This window comes from Calliphora vicina, chromosome 2, assembly GCF_958450345.1.
Source record: "Calliphora vicina chromosome 2, idCalVici1.1, whole genome shotgun sequence".
Lineage (NCBI taxonomy): Eukaryota > Metazoa > Arthropoda > Insecta > Diptera > Calliphoridae > Calliphora > Calliphora vicina.
Genome location: NC_088781.1, coordinates 72941688 through 72964180, shown reverse-complemented (window position 1 = coordinate 72964180; position 22493 = coordinate 72941688). Strand labels below are relative to the sequence as shown.

The 22493-nt window shown below is 30.6% G+C and overlaps 1 protein-coding gene across 1 annotated transcript; it reads left to right on the top strand.

Annotated features, from left to right (window-relative positions):
- Nucleotides 1-183: 183 nt before the first annotated feature.
- Ir31a (Ionotropic receptor 31a) lies at nt 184-6484 on the top strand. The gene is made up of 4 exons (XM_065500079.1): nt 184-261; nt 562-1342; nt 2568-2642; nt 6360-6484. The coding sequence occupies exons 1-4, from the start codon at nt 184-186 to the stop codon at nt 6482-6484; spliced, it is 1059 nt and encodes a 352-aa protein (XP_065356151.1).
- The last annotated feature ends 16009 nt before the right edge of the window (nt 6485-22493 follow it).

The following is a 22493-nucleotide window of genomic DNA, read 5'->3' as shown; positions in this document are numbered from 1 at the left end:
ACATATTTTGATGAGGGTATAATGAAATCGATGTCAGAATTTGTATGTGTTGCTTTGCCTTTTAAAAGCAATAGAATTTTCATGAAAACAAAAACAATTGTTTTTAAATTTTTGATAATTTGTTTTACTTTAATCATAACACTATCACTTGACGCCAGAATTTAGAAAATAAGGCCCTAAAATATGTACCATTGTTTACCCGATTTTACAACGTTAAATCGATTTATGTCGCGGCATCCAAAGGGACCCACCCATCCAAAGGTAATTTTAAGGCAGATATATTGTACAGTCAAAATGAACTCTGATTTCTACAGTCAAAATTTATTCGATAAATTTTAAAAACCAATAAATAATAACCTCGCTTATTTTTAAGCCAGGTTAATAAGTAAGACAAAAAAATACATTTTGTTGCATGAAAACAAGCTATTATTGAAAAGATTCCTAAAATAATAGAATGATATTAATTTGTTTTAATAAAATACCTGCCACCTTTATAAGAATTTATTAAAAATACGTGAAATTTAACTTTTTTTTATATGTTATGGTTTATAAATTTTCCAGATTGATCGAGATAATATTACTTCGAACAATCAAATAACAGAAATATTAGGACGATCATCAAAAGATGTTGGTGTATCTGCGTTCAGTAAATATCACTTTGAATTATTGGAAATAATTCGAGAAAAATTAAATTTTACTGTCAATTATCGAAACGCTCGAGGATGGGCGGGCAAAGTTGAAAATTCAACATACCGCTTGGGTTATATAGGCATTATGCAACGCAACGAAGCGGACATTGGAGCATCTGCTTCCTATAATCGTATAAATCGTTTTGCAGATTTCGATATAATTCAACAAAGCTGGAAATTTGAAAGCTCTTTCTTGTTTCTATTTACACCAAATTTGAATGCGCATAATAAAAGAGGCAACTTTCTGGCTCCATTCGAACCACCTGTATGGACAGTTACACTGGTGACATTGATAACACTAATCATTATTTGGGTTTTTATTGAACACATCGCCCGCTATTTAAGCAATACTTCAATCTCTAATGGAAACCCCAATGGTTATATGTACGGAGTCCCATTAAATGTTGTTGCTGCCATTTGTCAACAAGGCCTGGATCCAATACCAAGAGAAATTTCATCTCGAATTATTACCATAACAACGTTCATATTTTCACTAGTTATGTATAACTATTATACATCATCAGTAGTGGGTGGTCTCTTAAGTAACACAGCACAAGGTCCAACAACTGTAGAAGAAATCACTTCAAGTGACCTTCGTCTCTCGTTTGAAGACATCGGTTATTATAAAATACATTTTCGAGTAAGTAGAGAACAATATACATACGTATCCATACATATTTTTGTAAATAATGAAAAAATTCACATATAAAAAAGATTTAACATAAATATGTAATATGATTTCAATTGATAACAATTATTTTGTTTTTAAAAAAGATGAATGGATTTAGCGTTACCAGTTTTATATTTACAAAATGCGGCACAAAAAATTAGAAAACTACGTCCATTATCTTAATACCATATGTTTTTTTTTCAAATTTGTCGATATTTACCCTAATGACAGCTGATTTTTTCTAGATTTCAAAGTGCTGAAAATTTTATCCTAATCGGACAACGCTATCGGGGCGCGCATAAAGGTCCAATGTCAGATACATATATGTACAGTAGCGAGCATAAAAAATGCAACGCTATGCAATGTGATTTTCAACAGCACTGATTTTGCTCAAAAAGGTATCCAATTGTCCCCATATGCTGTTTTTATATAATTATTATTGATCATAGGCAATTATTGTATGACATTTTGTCCCATATTTTTTTACGTAAGGATAATTATAAAAATTTTAGTAAAAACAGTAATAAAATTGTGCGAGCAAAAAAAATGCAACTCTACAGAAAATTGACTTGATTTTTAAAATTTTTAAAAAAATAATTATAAAAAATTGCTAAAAACTATGATACTGTTACAATACAGTAATTTACTGTTAATACTAATAAATTTAACGATATGAGATCTACAAAGGACAACAGAATTAACGAATGATGCATTTTCTGTTCAATATGGTGAATTTTTCGAAAACCAAGACAATTTTAAGAATTTTTATTTATTTCTTTACCAATTTAAAATCTTGCGGATATTCTCTATAAAAAGGAAATCAAATAATTGTGGTGGTGTGCCTAAAACTGAGTGTAAAAGAGCTCAAGATCAAAAGGATATGACTAGTTAATGTTAGAGGGGTGCTGAAATTTAATGCTAAAATAATATTTTCGTAATCATATGTTCATCACACTGTGATCGAAATTGGACGTGTTTTATTTTTACTCCGAGTTAATTCGTTATTTTAATGATTCTGGAGTTACCAGAAAATACAAATATTTTATATATGATATATCTATATCAGCTTCAGAAACGAAATCCACCACAACGACTACATATAAAATTAACCCATTAAGCGGCGCTATACCCAAGATTAGTCAATCATTAAAAAAAGATAATAAATCCCAAATACAGGTTGGAATGAACCGGTATGTCTTCGAAAGCGTCAACTTTGGCTAAATTATATAAGGATAGTGAACCTGCTAGACTAAACAATGAAAATCGTTTTTCTATTCTGGAATGTGAAACAGATGAACAGAAGAAAGGCACGATTCATGAAATTAAAATACAGGTCAATATTGAACACGATTATAGAAAGGTTGTAACAGATTTTGAAACTCAAAAGAAAAGTTTTTACACTTCAGCTGAAAGGAAGCAAGGGTCTACAAATTGTAATAAAATGTATTGACTGTAATGTTGAACCACTCGAAATAAATCAAAGCTTAGAAGATAAAGGTTTTAACCTTTAAAAACCCATGGACGCGGATTTTGTTTAAAAAAATATATGATATGTAATATTATGATTAAAACATAACTGTGTACTTAAATTTTCGATAAAAAAAATTTTTAAAACGGTATTTTGAAAAAAAGTGGTTGTATCTTACAAGATACACCGAACACTCCCCCTATTATAAATTTCAAAGGAAAGTACATATTAAAAACACACATAAATGAAACAAATTTAAATTTTTATAATATATTTATTCAGTAAAAGTAAAAGAAAACAATTTAACATTTTAATAATTCATACATACATTAAGAAAAAATTAAAAATAATAAAAAATCATACAATTCAGTACATAAAAATATAAAATAATACATAAAATTATCTAGTAGTGATGGTAACGATAAAAACAATTTTTTTCTAAAGTTAAACATAAATTTACCTTACATTTAGTGCAGAACATTCTTGTTTGTCCTGTGCAATTTGGTAGTTTGCATCTCCCTTTTTTGTCCATCGTAGTCCAGTGGTCCATCATATCTAGTCTGGTGTCCTTGGGAGGTCCTTTTTGAGAATTTGGTTTTCGACGTTTTTCATCAATTTGTCTTTCAAGAGTAGGTCGTCCACGCTGGGAAGGAGCTCTTGTGTTGCAAGAAAACAAAGCGTCAGCTACTTCCAATTTAAAATCAATTAGTCTCATTTCCGTTAAATCAACTCCTCCCATATGACAATTATACTCCTTTATAATTTGTGGACACGGAATATTTTTTATTGTTTTTTCTTTTTTGTCAAATCTTTTTATTGTTACTGGTTCCTGCTCTACATTTGTACTATCCAATATAGGTTTAACCCCAACGTAAGTCGAAACCAGGTTAACAATTTTGTTGTCTTTCCATGACAATGATGTCAGGTCCATACCATAAATATTGCAAATAAATTCCTGACTCGTTCCTCGTTCATATTTCATCATGACTTTCTCATCAGGAAGCTTACAATTTTTGATTCGGTTTCGCCGAATGGTACCTACTGAAAGTATACCCTGAGAACGCAAATATACCAACAACGGTATTGTTGTATAATAATTGTCAAAGAACACAATATGGTTTTTAAATCTGGGAACTTCGCGAAGTACCCGCACAATTATGTTTGCAGAAGGTTGAAGGTCCGGTTCTCCATCAGCACAAATTTCAGTTGATCCACTATATATTTCAAATTTATATGCATATCCCATTGTATCACACATTACATAAAATTTAAAGCCCCACTTTTTTGGTTTATTAGTCATATATTGCTTCATATAACTACCTATATTCGAAGAGCACATTTGCTCGTCGACACATAGCCTGCTCAATTTTGGAACGGAGGCAAAACTTCTATTGAGAGATTCAATAATTGGTCGGATCAGATAAAGTCTATCACGATTAGGATCATCTTGAGAAGGTTTTTTATCCTTATCATTAAAATGTATATTTTCTCGAATTTTTTCGAAACGTGTCCTGTTCATTTGATTTTTTATAACAGAATTTGGAAGCTTATAGTAAGACATATAAAAGAGAATTCCGATAAATTTACGTAGTTCAGATATGTTAAAATTGATGTTATCTATTCCCGAATATTTTATAGACTCGTTAACTATATGTTCCTCCAAAGATTTTGGAAACAAATGACACCAAACTTGGTATGGAGTTTCCAATAATTTAATATTGTCTGGAAGACTTATATCTCCCCCAAATTTAACTTGCTCTTCTTTAAATTGGAGGTGGCCTTTTTTCCACAAAACTCTTTCAAATTCTGAAGACTTGGTATTTATATTTACACCACTGAATTGAGAGTAAAAAGAATACCAAACATTTGTAGGACAAGACGAAGAGGTAGAAGGCATTGAATTGAGCTCCTCTGATTGTTCATAATTTGCATCTATGTATATCATTATCATCATTTATCATTTTGACAAAAGAGTCATGTATGGATCCTTCAAGATCAATTTCTTCATCAGTTTCAGAGTCGAGACTTGTTTCCTCAATTAGTTGCATTTTAGCTGTTCCCTGTATGTCCTTGCTCTCCTTTTTTCATTTTCTAATGGTTCGATTAAATCATCAGTGTCAGTATCGCTTTCGTCTGTGCTATTGTAAAAAAAATATTCGCTATTGCATAACAATTCGCACACTTCTTCATCCGTCAACTTTACTCTTTTGCTAGATCTTCTTAACCCAAAATCAATCAAAAGAAATAAAAAAATCAAATATCGATTACACAATACACAAAATATGCTTAAAAACAGTCAACCTGTTTCTTCAAAGCACAAACTATGAATGAGAATTAGCAATGAATCAGTAGGAAATTCAAATAAAAATGAATTTCAAGTTTAGATGAGAGTGCTCAGTGTATCTTAGAAGATACAACCATTAAATGAACCTTTGTGGCAAGGAATCGAAATATATATTTTTCTAATTATTTCAAATCGGTTATAGACATATTTTTAAACAACCTCATATTTTTTTTGTATTTCAATTAGTAATCTGGTACGTTTTTTTAATATTGCAAAACACCTAATTTATGGAATTATGAAAAAAAAAAATTTCAATGTTGATGTTTAATAAAATAGAGAATTCAATAATTTTTCCTTAGAAATATTTTTTAAATAAAAGGTTGGTTATTTCTAAATGAATTCTGATTTATTTTATTTATTTCTAAAATAGATCCGTGGGAATTTTTTCTTTGGTTGTATCTTTAAATATACTGTGGGCATTTAAGGGTTAAGACAAAAAGTGTGATAAATATTAGAAATCGCGAAAAAAAAAACCCCAACCACTCAGAAGAGTGGTATATTTATAAAAATTACAGTAGAAGAACCACATACACGATTTGCCCCGTCCAATGTATGAATAAGGCATATTGCAAATTGCCACCCGTATGTGTTATTTGCGGGGAATTGCATAACACATCCCAATGTAACAAATCCAAAGATGATCCTAAAATTAAAAAATGCAGCAATTGCGGAGGTAACCACACAGCAAACTACAGGGGTTGTCCTGTCTACTCAATTGTTAAAAAATCACATAGCCAGAAACCGAAGATTTTCCCGCTCAGCCATTAAATAACATCAATTCGAACTACCCCCCGTTGCAACAGACATATGACAACAAAGAAACATATGCAAATGTACTTAGAAACAACCAAATTCAGACGCATGTCCGTCAACCCCAAAATGAAAATATGAACCCAGAGGTAAGAGAGTAACATGATGCAAGAAATGCTTAAGATGCAATCAATGTTATTGCAGGCTGTGCTTAACAGACCATGAACTGGCTAAGAATATGTTTTTGGAACGCTAGCGGCATTCGCCAACATAAAAACAAACTCGAGTATTTTCTTAAAAGTCATGAAGTTGATATAATGTCAGTTTCGGAAACCCATTGCACGTCTAGAAGTTTATTTAAGACTAGCTGAACCCGGTCCGCGTTGCTGGCCCTTAGAAAACATCTGTTTTATATTGCATCTCGATTTTAATATACAGTGTCGGATAAGGTGGGTGAGCCAACCTTCAATGTTAATACATGTAGTGGCATTTCAGCTGGTTGCAATGAATTGAAAAATTTAGTATGTAAATTTCTTATTCATGCACCTAATATGCAAGAGTAAACAAAATTGTTTACCACATACCGAAAATCAAAAATCTAACTTTACACTGATACACAAGAGGCTTTTCTGGAGATTCCGTGAAAATTTCATCAAAATCGGTCCAGCCATTTTTGAGTCCATACGCAACATATCCATTTTTATGAAATATAGGGCAGTATAATGTAAAAATTTGATTTTTACACGCCCCTCCGCCCACAGACCGAATATTAAAAATCTGATTATACAGCGTTAACCGCTGGGCAATTCTGAAGATTCCCTGAAAATTTCATCAAAATCGGACCAGCCGTTTTTTATATACATATATAGATGGCATTAGCGGTATAATGTAAAAATCTGACTTTAGAGTGTTACCCGCTAGGCTATTCTGATGATTCCTTGAAAATTTCATTAAAATCGGTCCAGCCGTTTTTGAATTCATTCGGAACATGTATATGTTCGCTAAGAACACCAGAAGATATCGATATCTCACTCAAAAATTTTTAACAAAACTTAAAACTTGCTGTTGAACACGGCACTCAAATAACCCAACAAATAAGAACAATAGACCCTATTCTGCAAACATTGAACAGTTATTAGCTGAAAAAAGAAGAGTTCGTCGAGAGTGGCAACTCTACAGATCCCCTTAACTTAAAACGGAGCTTAGAAAATGTAGTAAACGCCTCAGTATGCTTCTTCACAAACGCAAAACTGACTTAATTAATAAATATCTGGAGAACTTAGATGTCACCCAGTACTCAAATTACTCTCTATGGCGAGCTACAAAAAAATACCTGTTATGAGCAGACCTCCTCTACGTAATTCTAGTGGATACTGAAAAAGGAAACCTGTTTGTTAGTCATCTAAAGAATGTATTTTCCCCAAACGAGTCAAACGACATAATACAGTTACCACCTACTTTACCCCATATTACTTCGTTTTGAGATTTCAGAGATTAACAACGCTATTGTTGATTTAAACTCCAAAAAATCACCTGGTATTGATAAAATCAGTAACAAGATGCTCCTCGAGCTACCCCAAATTGCATTAAGAATAATCCTATTTATTTTTAATGCTATATTACGCCTTGAATATTATCCACCAGAATGGAAGGTTTCTTTAGTTACAATGATACCTAAGCCGGGAAAAGATCACACTAAAGTAGAATCATATAGACCCATTAGCCTATTGTCAAATATATCAAAGTTATTCGAAAAACCGTTAATGCACAAGTAACAGCCGATAGTGAATCATTTTGATTATATTCCAACTCATCAATTCGGATTTCGAGAAAAACATAACATCATAGAACAAACTCACAGGTTGGTAGATATCATATCCAAGACATTTGAAGAAAAAAATATTATTCTGCACTCTTCATCGATGTTTCGCAAGCCTTCGACAAAGTATGGCATGAAGGATTATCGATAAAAATAAAACAATATTTACCAGTAAATACACATAAGCTTCTAGAAAGATATTTAAGTCATCGAAAGTTCGTTCTTAAAGAGGGAGACTTCATAAGTTCACCACAGCCTTTGCTGCTGACACAGCTATACTAGCCAGTCATGAAACCCCCAAGAAGCATCTGTACTTTTACAAGACCATGTACTCGACATATAAAGATGGTTAAATCAATGGAGAATAAAAGTAAACGAGCAAGAATGTATACATCTCACTTTCACATTGCGTAGAGAATAATATAATACCTCAACAAATTGATATATCTAGGTCTGCATCTAGACCGACGTCATACCTGGAAAAAGCATATAGAGACGAAATTGAAAAAAATTAAGTTAAAATTACTACAAATTTACTGGCTAATTGGTAAAAACTCGAGATTGAGTTTAGATTTAGACTTCTAATGTTGAAAAAATTCAAAGATTCCAAAATAAAATATTAAGAATGATAACAGCAGCGCCTTGGTATGTGAGAAATATATACATTCATAAGGACCTAGGAGTCTTCCTGGTGAAAAATTAAATAAAAACAAGCGGAGTCATATTTTAAAAAGATAGAAGTTCACCCTAACCCACTTGCACGAACATTAATGAGAAGTAATGGCTACATCCGACTAAGAAGTAGGAATCCAACAAACCTGCGCTGATGATAGGATCTATAAATTAAACATAATTTTTCGTCCAACTATTTATATTTAGATTTAAGATTTGAACAAATTATTGATAGTTCACATTATTTTGTGAAGTTACAATAAATAAAATATGCAAAAAAAAATAATCATATGACAACATGTGGTCTTTAAAAATTACAAATAATTAAATCATATTTAAATATCCATTTATTTTGGTAAGTAAACGAATTCCAAAACAGCAGAAGACAACTGTAAATAATATTAAATTTGACACTGTTACTATTTCATGGAAACCTATATTTAGCTTACGTGATTACTAAGCTATCGCAGTTTTTTACTATTTTAATTTAATATTTGAGGGAATATCTGTGACCAGACGGCCTGAGTAACAGATCGAAACTATCAGATACGAATAAATTAAAATTACTTTAATTGATCTTCCATATCATAAAGCATAGGCGCTTAATTTATTTTTGTAAATAATATATGGTTTATTGAATTGGTTTCTCCTTATTATATCTGCATGTTCAAATGTGTTCGTTTGGGTAGCATCAAATATATGATGTCACCTTCCATGGACCAGGTAACACAGCCTTGATTACTTCAATGTCTAACATTTTAGTTTTATTTCAATAAAATCCGATTTAAAACTAGCCATCAAAATTATTTCGGCACTCTAATCATAACACAATTCTTAATTATATCTAAATTTTTATAACGGAATAGGAGTATGGCGTTTTTTGGATAAAATGTTTATCCTTTTGAATTTTAATGTCCTTAAATTTGTTTGTATTAATAGTAAATGATGGTAATGCAATACTGTTATAGTTTTTAGCAATTTTTTATAATTATTTTTTTCAACATTTTAAAAATTAAGTAAATTTCCGTAGAGTTGCATTTTTTTTGCTCGCACAATTTTACCACTGTTTTTACTAAAAATTTTATAATTATACTTACGTAAAAAAATATTGGACAAAATGTCATACAATAATTGCCAATGATCAATAAAAATATAAAAACAGCAGATGTGGACAATTGGATATCTTTTTGAGCAAAATCAGTGCTGCTGAAAATCACATTGCATGGTGTTGCATTTTTTATGCTCGCTACTGTAAATCTATTTATCTCTATATAAATAAAAATCAAATGTCGTTCGTTGGTAATTGCATTAGTTGAGGACTGCTGGACCGATTTGGACAATTATTTTTTTAAACATTCGTCATGGTCCAACTTAAGTTTTTACGGAAAGAAAAATTGACCACGCCTATTTTTACGCCCACTTTTTTCTATTTATCTAAAATCGGGAAACGGCTGCACCGATTTGGCTATTTTTTTAAATGTTCGTTGTAATCTAATTTAAATATTTACTGAATGAAAAATTTACCACTGTAATAGAAACTACCATATGTTTAAATAATATGTAACGTGGTTTTGTCTTCGGCTGAAGTAACGTAGTCGTGTCCAGGGTTTACTTACGGGTCCACAAACCTTAAGTAATAAGACGATTATTTTCCCTTTCTGGGGGTTAAAATAAGTAAATCTCTTTATTGAATTTTATTCTTGGTTTAAAATACAATTATAAAAAGATACTACGAAAATAGATATGATAAGATACGTCGGTCGGGTCGGCAACCAGGATCTCGTTTTCAGGTTCTGGATTCGGGTGGTTCGGGTTTTGGCTCTCGGCTAAATTAGATTTCGGCAGGTTCGGGTTTTAGTCCTCGGTTAATCGGATTTCGGCAATAGTGAGATCGGATTCGGCTTTAGATTCAGGATCGGCTTAACGCAGGTTCGGCGTTCTGTATTCAGGTTCGGGTTCTTGTTGATCGGGATGGTTTTTAGAATACTACAATATTTAATTCTTAATTTTTTTTTTAAACAAACACAAACTGCGAAGCTTTTTGCTTGTCTGCAGAAACACCCAGAGTCTCTTGCAGGAATCGAACCCGCAACAATTGGATTGATAGTCCAGTACACTATCGTCTAGTCTATCGGGGCACCCAATAATAAAAATAAATAAAATAGTACAATGATTGCTTATGCTACGAGAACAGGCGACCGAAGTCACGGTAAGAACAGGCGACCAAAGTCACGGTAAGAACAGGTGACCGAAGTCACGGTAAGAACAGGCGACCGAAGTCACGGTAAGAACAGGCGACCGAAGTCACGGTAAGAACAGGTGACCGAAGTCACGGTAAGAACAGGTGACCGAAGTCACGGTAAGAACCGGCGACCGAAGTCACGGTAAGAACAGGCGACCGAAGTCACGGTAAGAACAGGTGACCGAAGTCACGGTAAGAACAGGTGACCGTAGTCACGGTAAGAACAGGTGACCGAAGTCACGGTAAGAACCGGCGACCGAAGTCACGGTAAGAACAGGCGACCGAAGTCACGGTAAGAACCGACGACCGAAGTCACGGTTATTTATTAATTAGATAAAACTCAACCCAAGGCCGAGTATTATCTTAGAAAATACAACTAATTTCACGAAAGTAAAATTATTAATTAGTCGGCTCTTCAGTTATATTTCTATAATTTCCGAGACTTGAGGTGCAGATTCTCGTCTTGAGTGAACCGCCCCTAATGTAACAAAACCTTCTCTACTTATAATTATTTCCAAATAAACTACATGGAAATTATATGACTGCTTGTTGTCTTTTGTTTAATAAGCAATGCAGTTGGTTGTTTATTAGTGTGATGTGTGTGGGTATGAACACAACATGTTGGTATGAAATGTTTATGTTTGATTGAATATGTTGAATACAATAGGGGTGTTCAGACGGGATATAATAAAGAAATTAATATAAAATATATTATATTTTATACATATAAAAATATTAATAAAGAGAAATAATTAACAAAGGAATAAATACATACGGTGTAAAGAGTATTTTATGTACATGTATGTGGAATTTGTCAAGGGACTAATTCTACGTTACAAATATTATAATATATATTTGTTATAGCCTGTAATATTAATTGTTATACAAAGTATCGTTATAACTAATACAAACATTCATTTGTATGTATATTGAAATTGTACAAACCAGTTTAGCATTATAACGGTACTTAAATTCTTTATTTTGTAACAAGTAGATTTTAAGACGAAATGTACAAGTAAAAGATTATTTAATAAAGTACTTGTGAAGAATACACAACATATTTGGCGACGAGTAGTGTGGAACCCACTTTAAACAAAAAGTTAAGCAAGTGTTTAAAATTTATTAAATATAAAAATGTCCCTCATTGGTTCAATTGAACAATTTACATTCGGTGAAGATTTTGGTGAATATTTAGAGCGTGTCGAGCAACTGTTACTAATAAATTATGTGGATGAAAAAAATAAAGTGGCTTTATTTTTAACACTGGTTGGCCCTGAAACTTATAAAAGAATTAAGTCTGTTTTATTGCCAGAAAAGCCAACAAGCAAAACCTTTAAAGAGCTGGTTAAGATTATTTTGCCGCATTTTAGTCCGGAGAAAAATGTTATTGCCGAACGCAAAAAAGTATGCAGCCATCGTCGCATGAAGTAAATAAAATAAATCATCACCCACAAAAATATAACAAGTTTGAAAAGTGCTCGAAATGTGCATCTAAACATGCCAGTGGCAGTTGTCCGGCTAAGGAGTGGACTTGTTTTTCTCGTGGCAAAAAAGGTCATTCAGCGAAGGCGTGTTTTTTCAAAAAAGGTCAACAATCAACTCGAAAGTACCAGAGCAAAAATAATCAAGTGAATGAGTTGGAATTTAAACTGGGATCGTTAAATTGGGTAAATAGAGCTGAGGCACCATTGGTAAAAAGTTTAGCTGTAAACGGAAAAAGGTTGGAAATGGAAATAGATACCGGAGCCGTCGCACATAGGTCTGGCGACCCACTTTTTTTTCCAAAACTAAAATATTCACTTATATACATAAATTCATACAAATGATACAATTAATAACAAAAAACATACATATTATTAAGTTTTTAATAATTTAACTTTTTTATATTTTTTTCACTTCTACTCTGTAAAAGTATCCTGAAACAAAAATTGATTTCTTAAAAATAAGCAAAAACTAGCAGAAAGTTATGGATGATTCCTAAGCACAAAATATCACTGTAATTTTGTGCGTTTTTGGTTGGTTGAAATCGGTTGAAATTATGTATGTTATATACATTATATAATTATGAGTAAATTATAATTTTTGAAGCAAAAGTTTCCTGAAACAAAAATTGATTTCTTCAAAATAAGCAAAAACTAGCAGAAAGTTATTGATGATTCGTAAGCACAAAATATCACTGTAATTTTGTGCGTTTTTGGTTGGTTGAAATCGGTTGAAATTATATAAGTTATATACTATTTTTTTTTTATAAAAAGTTAAAATCACTGATTTTTAGGTTATGAAAGTTTTTTATGTAATTTCTTATTACCATATTTTTTATTGAATATTTCACTATTAAAAATTTAACTACTTTCCATCGTCATTAATATCCATAACTAACTGACTTAAAAAGTTTATTTATTTTCGTGTAATATGTGACACAGAAAACAAAAAATTACACCACGTGTTTCAGTTTACCACTGCACTTAAAACATTGAACTTTCTCCCTTCATAGAATAACGGTTAATTGAAGTTTGTAAAAACAAAATATTTTTTTTGTTTATCTGAAGTGTTTGCTACTACATCCTAACAACAAATATAGGAAAAAGAGTTTTGAGTTTTGGCCAAAAAATGTGGTTCGCCAGACCTATGTGCGTCGTGTCCGTTATCAGTAATGTAGATTATGAATTTTATTTTAGTGATGTAATGTTAAAAAATATTAACTCTCCTCCTTTACAAGTTTTAACAGGTAGTACTGTCGAAGTTCTTGGAGAAATATCGGTGACTGTTGATGGGAAAAAAAGAGTTGAAATTTGTGGTTGTAAAATCTAAACGACAATTTACCCCACTGATGGGTCGAAATTGGATAGACGTTTTGTTTCCTACTTGGCGTGATTTTTTTAATGCACCTTTTGGTAAGTCAAGTGATATTTTGTCATTAAAAAACATCTGCCAGACTAGTACGGCGGAAGAATTGAAAAATAGTTTTCCGTCATTATTTGTTAAATGTTCAAGTCCCATTAAAAGTTTTTTGGCTGACATATTTGTCAAACCAAACTCACAACCAAAATTTTTTAAGGCATATACGGTGCCGTTAAGTTTAAAGAAATCGGTAGAGGCTGAGTTGAGTCGTATGTGTGACGAAGGTATTATTCAGTCCGTCAATAAAAGTAATTGGGCAGCTCCGATAGTTTGTGTCATTAAAAAGGATTCTAGTGTAAGAATCTGTGGAAATTTTAAAATAACAATAAACACCGTTATAGAAATGGATGTCTATCCATTACTTTTAATCGATGATATTCTCACAAGTTTAAGGGGTAAGACATGTTTTTGTATTCTTGATTTGAGTAAAGCTTATTTGCAGTTATCTGTAAATAAGTCTAGTTGTTAACCATAAATACCCACATGGGATTATTTGAGTTTTGCCGGTTACCATTTGGTGTATCAACTGCGCCTATGATTTTCCAAAGAGTAATGGATCAAATCATGCAAGGTCTAGATGGCGTTGCCGTTTATTTAGACGATATATTGGTGGCTGGGAAGGGCGAAAAAGATTGTAAATCTAAATTGTATAAAGTTCTCAGTAGAATACAAAGTAAAAATCAATTGGAGTAAATGTAAACTTTTGGTAAATACAATTGAGTATTTGGGTCACACAATTACCCCTGAAAGAATTAAACCTTCAAATTCTAAAATGGAGGCTATAGTACGTGCTCCTGAACCTAAAAATATCGATCAACTTCAAAGTTTTTTAGGGTTGATTAACTATTATTCCAAATGTTTGCCAAATTGTTCCACCGTGTTAGCACCTTTGTATAAATTGTTAAGAAAAGATGTAAAATGGTGTTGGAATGATGAGTGCACTGTTGCTTTTCTAAGCTGCAAAAAGTTATTACGCGAGAATGATTTATTAGTTCATTTTGACCCAACTAAATCAATAGTAATTGCATGTGATGCATCTCCATATGGTGTGGGAGCAATTCTTAGCGTGGTTGTTGATGGCCAGGAGAGGCCGTGTTACATGGTTTCATCTACTTTAAGTAAAGCGGAAAAAAATTATTCTCATATTCATAGAGAAGCCCTAGCGGTGGTATTTGCAATTCGCAAATTTCATAAATTCGTTTATGATTACTCTTTTACGGTATACACTGACCACCAACCTCTTGAAAAACTTTTAGGTGATCAAAAGGCTTTGGCTAATATTGTCTCTGTTCGTTTTCATAGGTGGATTTTATTTTTATCAAACTATAATTGTAAAATCAAATATCGACCTAGTACAAAACAAAAAAACGTGGATGCTTTATCTCGTCTCCCTCAAGAAGGTGAAACTAACGTAAATAATTTAAATATTAATTTTTTTCAATTTTGTAAATAAAGCACCAATTTCGCTAGATGATATTGTAAAATATTCTGAAAAAGATCCAATAATTTAAAAGGTTATGGAATTTGTAGAAAAATGATCATTGGCCGAATGAGGCGAAATCAAATAATCTATTAATTCCATATAATAATATAAAAATGTCTTTTGAAGTAAAGGAAAAGCGTTTGTTTTATGCAGACCGCTTTATAATACCCACGATTTTAAGAGACACATTGCTATCGTTATTACACGAAACCCATATTGGCGTAGTCCGTATGAAGTTATTAGCTCGTGCTTCCATTTGGTGGCCTTTAATTGATAAGAATATTGAGACATACGTTTCCCAATGTCCGTCGTGTCAAAAAACCCAAAATAAATCAAAAGATTGCCAAATTTCACGTGGCTTCCAACATCGTATCCATTTGAACGTATTCATGTGGATTTGTTTCAATTCCAAAAGGATGATTTTTTAATTGTTGTCGATGATTATTCAAAATGGATAGATGTCCAAATATTACTAAAAACATCAACAATTTTTGTAATTGAAAAACTAAAATGTTTGTTTTCCAATTTCGGTTTTTGCTCCACTCTTGTAAGCGATAATGGGCCACAATTCCGAAGTGAAGAATTTTAATTATTTTTAAAATCAAACGGAATAAGTCAGTTGTTTAGCACTGCTTATCATCCCCCTAGTAATGGTCTGGCAGAAAGAGGTGTTCAAACCGTTAAACGTAGCTTAAAAGCGTATTTTCTGTCTAACAAGGTTAAAAAACTATCTATCCAAAACATCGTATTAAATTTTTTATTTAAATACCGCAACACACCATCCACAGTCATAGGTATTTGCCCAAGTGAATTCGTTTTATCGTATAAACCAATAACTCTATTATCTTATATTAATTTAAAAAATAATTCGAATACCAAAGTAAACACCACAAATTATAAAGAGAAAAAAATTGAGGAAAAAATAATTTCCAAAAAAGCAAAAAATTTAAGAATTTCAATTTAAAGATTGGTGAAAAAATGTTGTATTTGAATCCTGATCAAAATAGTGACACAAAATGGGTCAAAGGAGTCATTTGCAAAAGAATCAGCTTAACTCTATATTTGATTGAAGTTAATAGGCGACGAAGAGGAATCAATTAAAAATAATGGAAAAAATATAATATCTGAAACCCCAGGAAATTTAAAACTCTGTCACGATATTAGTGATGAAGAAGAATTTTTCGATGCATAAAATCTCCCAGTGGATGATAATATTATAGAAGAAGAATTGCCGTTAAAAAATAGATTGAGAAAGAAAGAACATGTTAACTACAAATTGTAAATTATAAAATATTGTTTTAAAAAACAAAATTGTACTATGAATAACTATATATTGATACTTAAATAAATTATATTTGATAATATCATACGTTTCAATAATATTTGTATAAATAAATAATAAGGGTACTCATTTAAACGCTTAAGTTTCCCATTTGTTCAATTGTGCAAATTTGCGCGACGTGTTTCATGAACCCACCTTTTCAATTTTGTGCAAGTTTATACATTAAATTTCTCTCTATTTGATACAAATGTCAAATAAAAATAAATTCAACAAAAGCCTTAAAAAATAAATTTTCAAATTGTATAAATTTTAATTTTAAAAATGTTGAATGGTAGTTAAATCTTTTCTTAAATAAAATCTTACATAGTTTGTAAGATTTTATTTATGTTCTAGCTGTTGGTTAATGCTTTCATATACAATGTCATTTAATACAATCATTCTGTTCTAAAGTTACAAAATTTTCACATGCTCAAAATTTTTATATTTCATTTGATTTTTATTTCTTATTAATAAAAGTAAACAAAAGCAGCTGATTCATCAAATGCACAACAAATTCAAGTTTGCGAGTCTAAATTGTCGCGCAAACGTATTCGAGTTGTGCAAACGAATTTCCATACATTTTTTGACAGTTCATTTGCGAGAGTATAAAAATGCACAGATTGCACAGTTTACGAGGCATATAAGCGTTTACATGAGGACCCTTAATATTTGTATAACTCAAAAATCTAAAAAGGGAAGGAAATGTAATAGAAACTACCATATGTTTAAATAATATTATAATATATATTTGTTACAGCCTGTAATATTAATTGTTATACAAAGTATCGTTATAACTAATACAAACATTAATTTGTATGTATATTGAAATTGTACAAACCAGTTTAGCATTATAACGGTACTTAAATTCTTTATTTTGTAACAAGTAGATTTTAAGACGAAATGTACAAGTAAAAGATTATTCAATAAAGTACTTGTGAAGAATACACAACAACCACGCCCACTTTTTTTATATATCTACAATTGCAAAACGCCTGGACCAATTTGAATAATTTTTTTTAAATGTTCGCAATAGTCCACAAAAGATTCTTACAGAAAGCTAAATTGTCCACGCCAACTTATACTAGACTTGCCAACCGTCTAGATTTCGTCGGAACAGACTAGTTTTAGAGTCGAATATCCCGTGTCGCGGTGATAATCTGAACGGGACGCGATATGTCCCGTTTTAAAAAAAAACATACATTTTTCATTAATTACTATGAACTAATTAAAACCAGGTGTTGCCTGGTAGTTCGTTGCTGTATTTCTCGCATAGGAAAATTTCTCACATAAAGTGTGAAACAAAAAATTCCATCGTTTCTCGATGTGCGAGAAAAATGTGTTTCTGTATTTGAATGCGAAAACAGACAACACAGATTCTGTTCCTACTGGAATATTTCCAGTATTAAGTGTCAAATGCAAGACAAACGTCAACGACAGAAAGAAATTATAATAAAACCAAAACAGTGAAAGGCTAAAAAAATTTAAAATGCCAAAATATATCAATTGTGTTTTATTGATTGTCATCATTTAAATATAAAACAAAAAGTGTAGTGTGGCTGAATTTAAAAAAAATAATTTAGAAACACATTTTTGTGTACTTACATGTGTTTATATAATTATTTTATTCAAACTCTGTGCTACTTACATTTTCGGCTGATGTGGGTTCCATATTTATACATACGAAATTAAAAATATCTATATTTTTTAAAATTTAGTTTTTACACACCTATTTCAAATGTGACTTGTTTTGACAGTTCTTGTGAGAAACTTTTCGCAAAATATTGTTACAGAAACACTTTTTCTCACATCCTTCCAATAATTGTTGGAAAATTATTTAAATGACAGATAATTCTTGTAGGGCGCTTGTAACCAGATTTTTTTTCCTTAACTACGGAACTTCAATTTTCAATTCATTATACTACATTTGGTATATGTATTTACTATTTGGCACTATTTTCTCTATAAATAAGAATTGAAAACATTTATTTTTTTGTACACTTTTTATTTTCCATAATTTATATATTTTTTCATTATTCAATCAAATTTACAATTAACATGTTAATTTAAATTTGCATGTATGTATATGTATATATTGATATGAATATGAATTTAAATATACGAAAATGTTAATTGTTTTCACATTCGTTTACACCTCCTGAATATACACCCTTTCACACCGTGTGGCGCTAAGACCTTTTATCGAATGATCGTTTTCAAGCCCATCATCAACATATTGTTATTCCCGAAGCATGAAAATAAATTTAGAAATCATGGATTATAAAATTTATAAAAAAAAAATAATATGTACATAAAATTTACCTTTAACAAGGAGCATAAAATATTCTTCTGTTTAAATGCAGTAAGCCAAATGATAATACAGTCTTAACAGTTGAAAACCATTGGTAGTAACTATGTTTTTATGTTTATTTGGTGAATGCATTAGTATGTGTTGATATGTTAATTTTGAGGGTGTACTAGTGATGGAAGCATAGCTGAATTAGCGTTTTAATTCCAATATATGAGGGTATAAAAACCCAAAACTATGTCATAACCTTTTTTTCATTTCTACAAAAAACACTCCTGACACAAAAAGTTTAAGTAATTTGGAAATAGAAAACCTAAGATAATTTCTTAAAAAAAAAGGTTATCTAAACTACTTTGTCACCGAAAACAAGGTAAAATACTTTTAAATAAATAAAAAAATTAAAAGAATTTATCATATATAAATTGATTTTATCACAGTTCCATAAAACTAAAAAAAAAAAAATTGGACGACGCCTAGAAGTGAGAACTATAGGCTGCCAGTTATTGAATCCAATTCTTTTTGTCAGGAGCAAAGAAATTGAAAGCCTACTATTTCTTCTATTTTTCTAGTTCCGAGAACTTAAAACGTTGAAGGTAAATGACAATGAATTTCTATACTCATTCCTGCGACAGGTTGTAAAACATAACCTTAATTTTTATTTTTTTTTTTCACTGCTGTAGATTTTATTATCGATGATTTGAGGGCAGCGGGAAACCCTCGGTCAAACCCCGTCCCCCAGATTCTTTTTCTTTATGCCAGAATTATCACCCTTTTCATCTTTAGTAAAATCCCAGCTAAATTTTTCTACTTTCGTCATCAAATGCCATAAAAACTACTAGAAAGTTAATTGTGAAGTGCTAGTGTTGTGAAAATTCATGAAAATTTTTATGAAAAAAATGGAAAAACAACTAATTCAAAATTTTCGCTAATTTTTATAAAATCATGAAATTTAAAATTATCCACATTCAAAATACTTGTGTTGTGCAAAAGAAAGAAAATACATAAATTATTTTTTTTTTGTTTAAACTATAAATTTACAAATCACCAAGTGTTTCGTTAAAATCCAATCCAGTGCCATATTTTGATCAATTTTTGTTATAAAAATCTGATTCTTTTGTTTATTTTTATTTAATTTTATATTGATTTAAGTTAATTTTGAGTTTTGATTTCTTTTTTTAATGTAAACAAATAAGCAATTGTCAAAAGAAAATTACAACGTGCAATTAAAAGCGAGATCTATAGATTTATATTGAATGTCAAATGATCTAAAGTGCAAAATAATGTTTATATGAGCAAAACAAACGAACAAAAATCTATTTATAAATTCGTCGAAAGATTAATATAATTAACAGAAAATGTTAAATATTCCAAATGTGAGAATTCGTAATATATGTTCCAAAAATTATAAAAACAAATTCAATCAACGGTACTGTAAAACTTTCAACTACTAAGTTATTAACCATAGTCCATAAAATTGTACACATTCCCAACCCAAGCAGGAGCCTGATGATAGATCTTTCAACGGAATCCAGCCAAACGTGAGTACAACATTTTTTTACTCTGAATAAATTATAGAAGAAATGAAATGTTCAAGATCTTAAAAATAAATTAACTAAATCATTAAAATCTATGGTTATGTTAAAATAATCAATGTTATTTAATAACATCTTGCACAACAGTTCTACTAACAGCACTGTTAATGTTAACATTCACTCAATCGAATTCTAACAGATCTTCTTTAAAACGATCTTGAAGCTTTCATATTTTCTGTATTTATTTAAGAATTTAAAATATACTTATGTAGTTGAATCGGGAATTAAAAATGTTTAAAAATAATACCAAATAATATATTAAAAATTTTAAATGATCGTGTAAATTAGTTTAATTTCGATTTTAATTATTTTAATCCTGAAAAAAAACAAATAACGGTACCGCTAAAATAAGTATGAGATAGAATTTGAAATTCACCACGGTGTGTTGAAAGTCTAAAATATATTTAAAATAATAATTACACTTTCATAAAAAAATTAAGTTACGTAGCATAATCGGTAGCGTGGATGCCCATCGTTCTTAACGTCCGGAGTTCGAGCCCTAGCGTCGGAAGATTTGTTTTATAACTATTTATTATTTAATTATTCAAATATAATTTATTTTAATCATGTTTAAAACCTAAACTCTAAACCGAGTTCTAAAGAAAAAAATTATACATATATTTGAATTTATGGTGCGTTTCTGATTATAATTTTTTTTTGCGCGTTTTCAATTTTGTTTCATAAAATAAATTTTATTTAAAAATTTCTTTTTAACAAATCATTTCTTTTACATTTTTTTTGTTATTTTTGATTTCATATACATAAATTTTAAATGCACTAGAAATCTGACAATTGTAATATAAGTCCCGAGTTCGAATCCTATTGATGATTTTTGTTGCCATTTATAATTTTTCTTTTTTTTATATATATAAACATATTTTTTCTATACAAATCTTTTTTTTTATTTGCACAAAATTTTGATTTTTCTTATTTGGTTTTTGTTTATTTTGTATTTTGATTTATCTATATTTTTTTTAAATTCATAGTAATGATATCTTTATCTATAAGTTGAAAAATATTTGAACATTTTAGTAATACGGTTAAAATTTTCTTATTTCAATAAATGAAACAAATTATAATGAATACTTACTTGATTTTTGAACATACTGTAGTATAGGGTGAGTTATGTTAGGGATCATGCCCGGAAATTTATTTTATTTGTGCAATAAACATTTATTACATGATCACGGTTGGGAGGGGTAAATGCGTATCAAAATCAACACGCAAATCAGTGATCTAGTTTATCGAAAAAAAATTCATTCTTTTCCATATGTCTGTCCTTTTTCTATTTCTATCTAACATACAAAGCATGCAACTTTTAAAATATGAGTATCTGTAGATTGTTTATAAAAGAATTTAGCGAAACAAAAGAACCGTTTGCCGACGAGATAGGAGCCGGATGTTTATTGCATGCTAGCTAAATTATAAAACTTGCTCAAATAGCAAACAAAAATATTAGTTAATCGCTACATTCTCGCAAACTCAAGATACAGAAACACTTGTGCGAGAAAAAACATATTTTGTTTAATTTTACACTGTTTTTGTTGCAATTCAATCGTTTCATGCGGAAAGTTTTTCGATTCGAGAAATACAGAAACGGGCTACAGGGGGTAATTCCGAATCCGAACAAGAGGTAACAAGTGTAAAAAATATTTGTGTTATATATAACCTTAAATTTGTAATTTAATCAAATTTAAGAGATTTTTGTAAATTAATCAAAAAATTATCTCGCTTTGCAAGTCGAACATAACAAATATTTTTTAAATTTTGTGAAACAAATTATTTATTTAATATTTGGGGCATTTCATGTCAAGTGAACCAACTTTTGAAATCAATGTCTTCCGATCGGGATGAAATTTGCTCCAAGGTTAGTTCTATTGGATAGTAATGCATTAAACACATTCAAGAAACAGGCTACACGAACACAAATTCTGCTGGCTGGAGTTGTAGTCGTATGTCAGCTACTGAATTATTTTAAAGACGACAGCTACAAAGTAAACAGCTGATTTATAATTAGTTTAATTCGGCTACAGCGGCAAAAGTAATCATTTGGTCGTGTAGCTGTGCTGTCGTCAAAAGAATCGTCTTCATATAAACGTGTGTATTCTAATTTTGACAGATTGCAGTTGGTAGCCTGCTGTCTTCAATGTGTTCCATGCATAACTCAGACACAATTTCAACAAGATCGGTCGAGAACTCTCTGAGTTAGAGGTGGTCAAAGTTTGGCATTTTGGTCA

Excerpts from the sequence above, each read along its gene's own strand:
- Ir31a (XM_065500079.1), top strand. The coding sequence starts at position 184 with ATGTACCATTGTTTACCCGATTTTACAACGTTAAATCGATTTATGTCG. Across the intron at positions 262-561 it reads AGGGACCCACCCATCCAAAG|ATTGATCGAGATAATATTAC; the intron begins GTAATTTTAAGG and ends TAAATTTTCCAG. Across the intron at positions 1,343-2,567 it reads TTTTCGAGTAAGTAGAGAAC|CAACTTTGGCTAAATTATAT; the intron begins AATATACATACG and ends CTTCGAAAGCGT.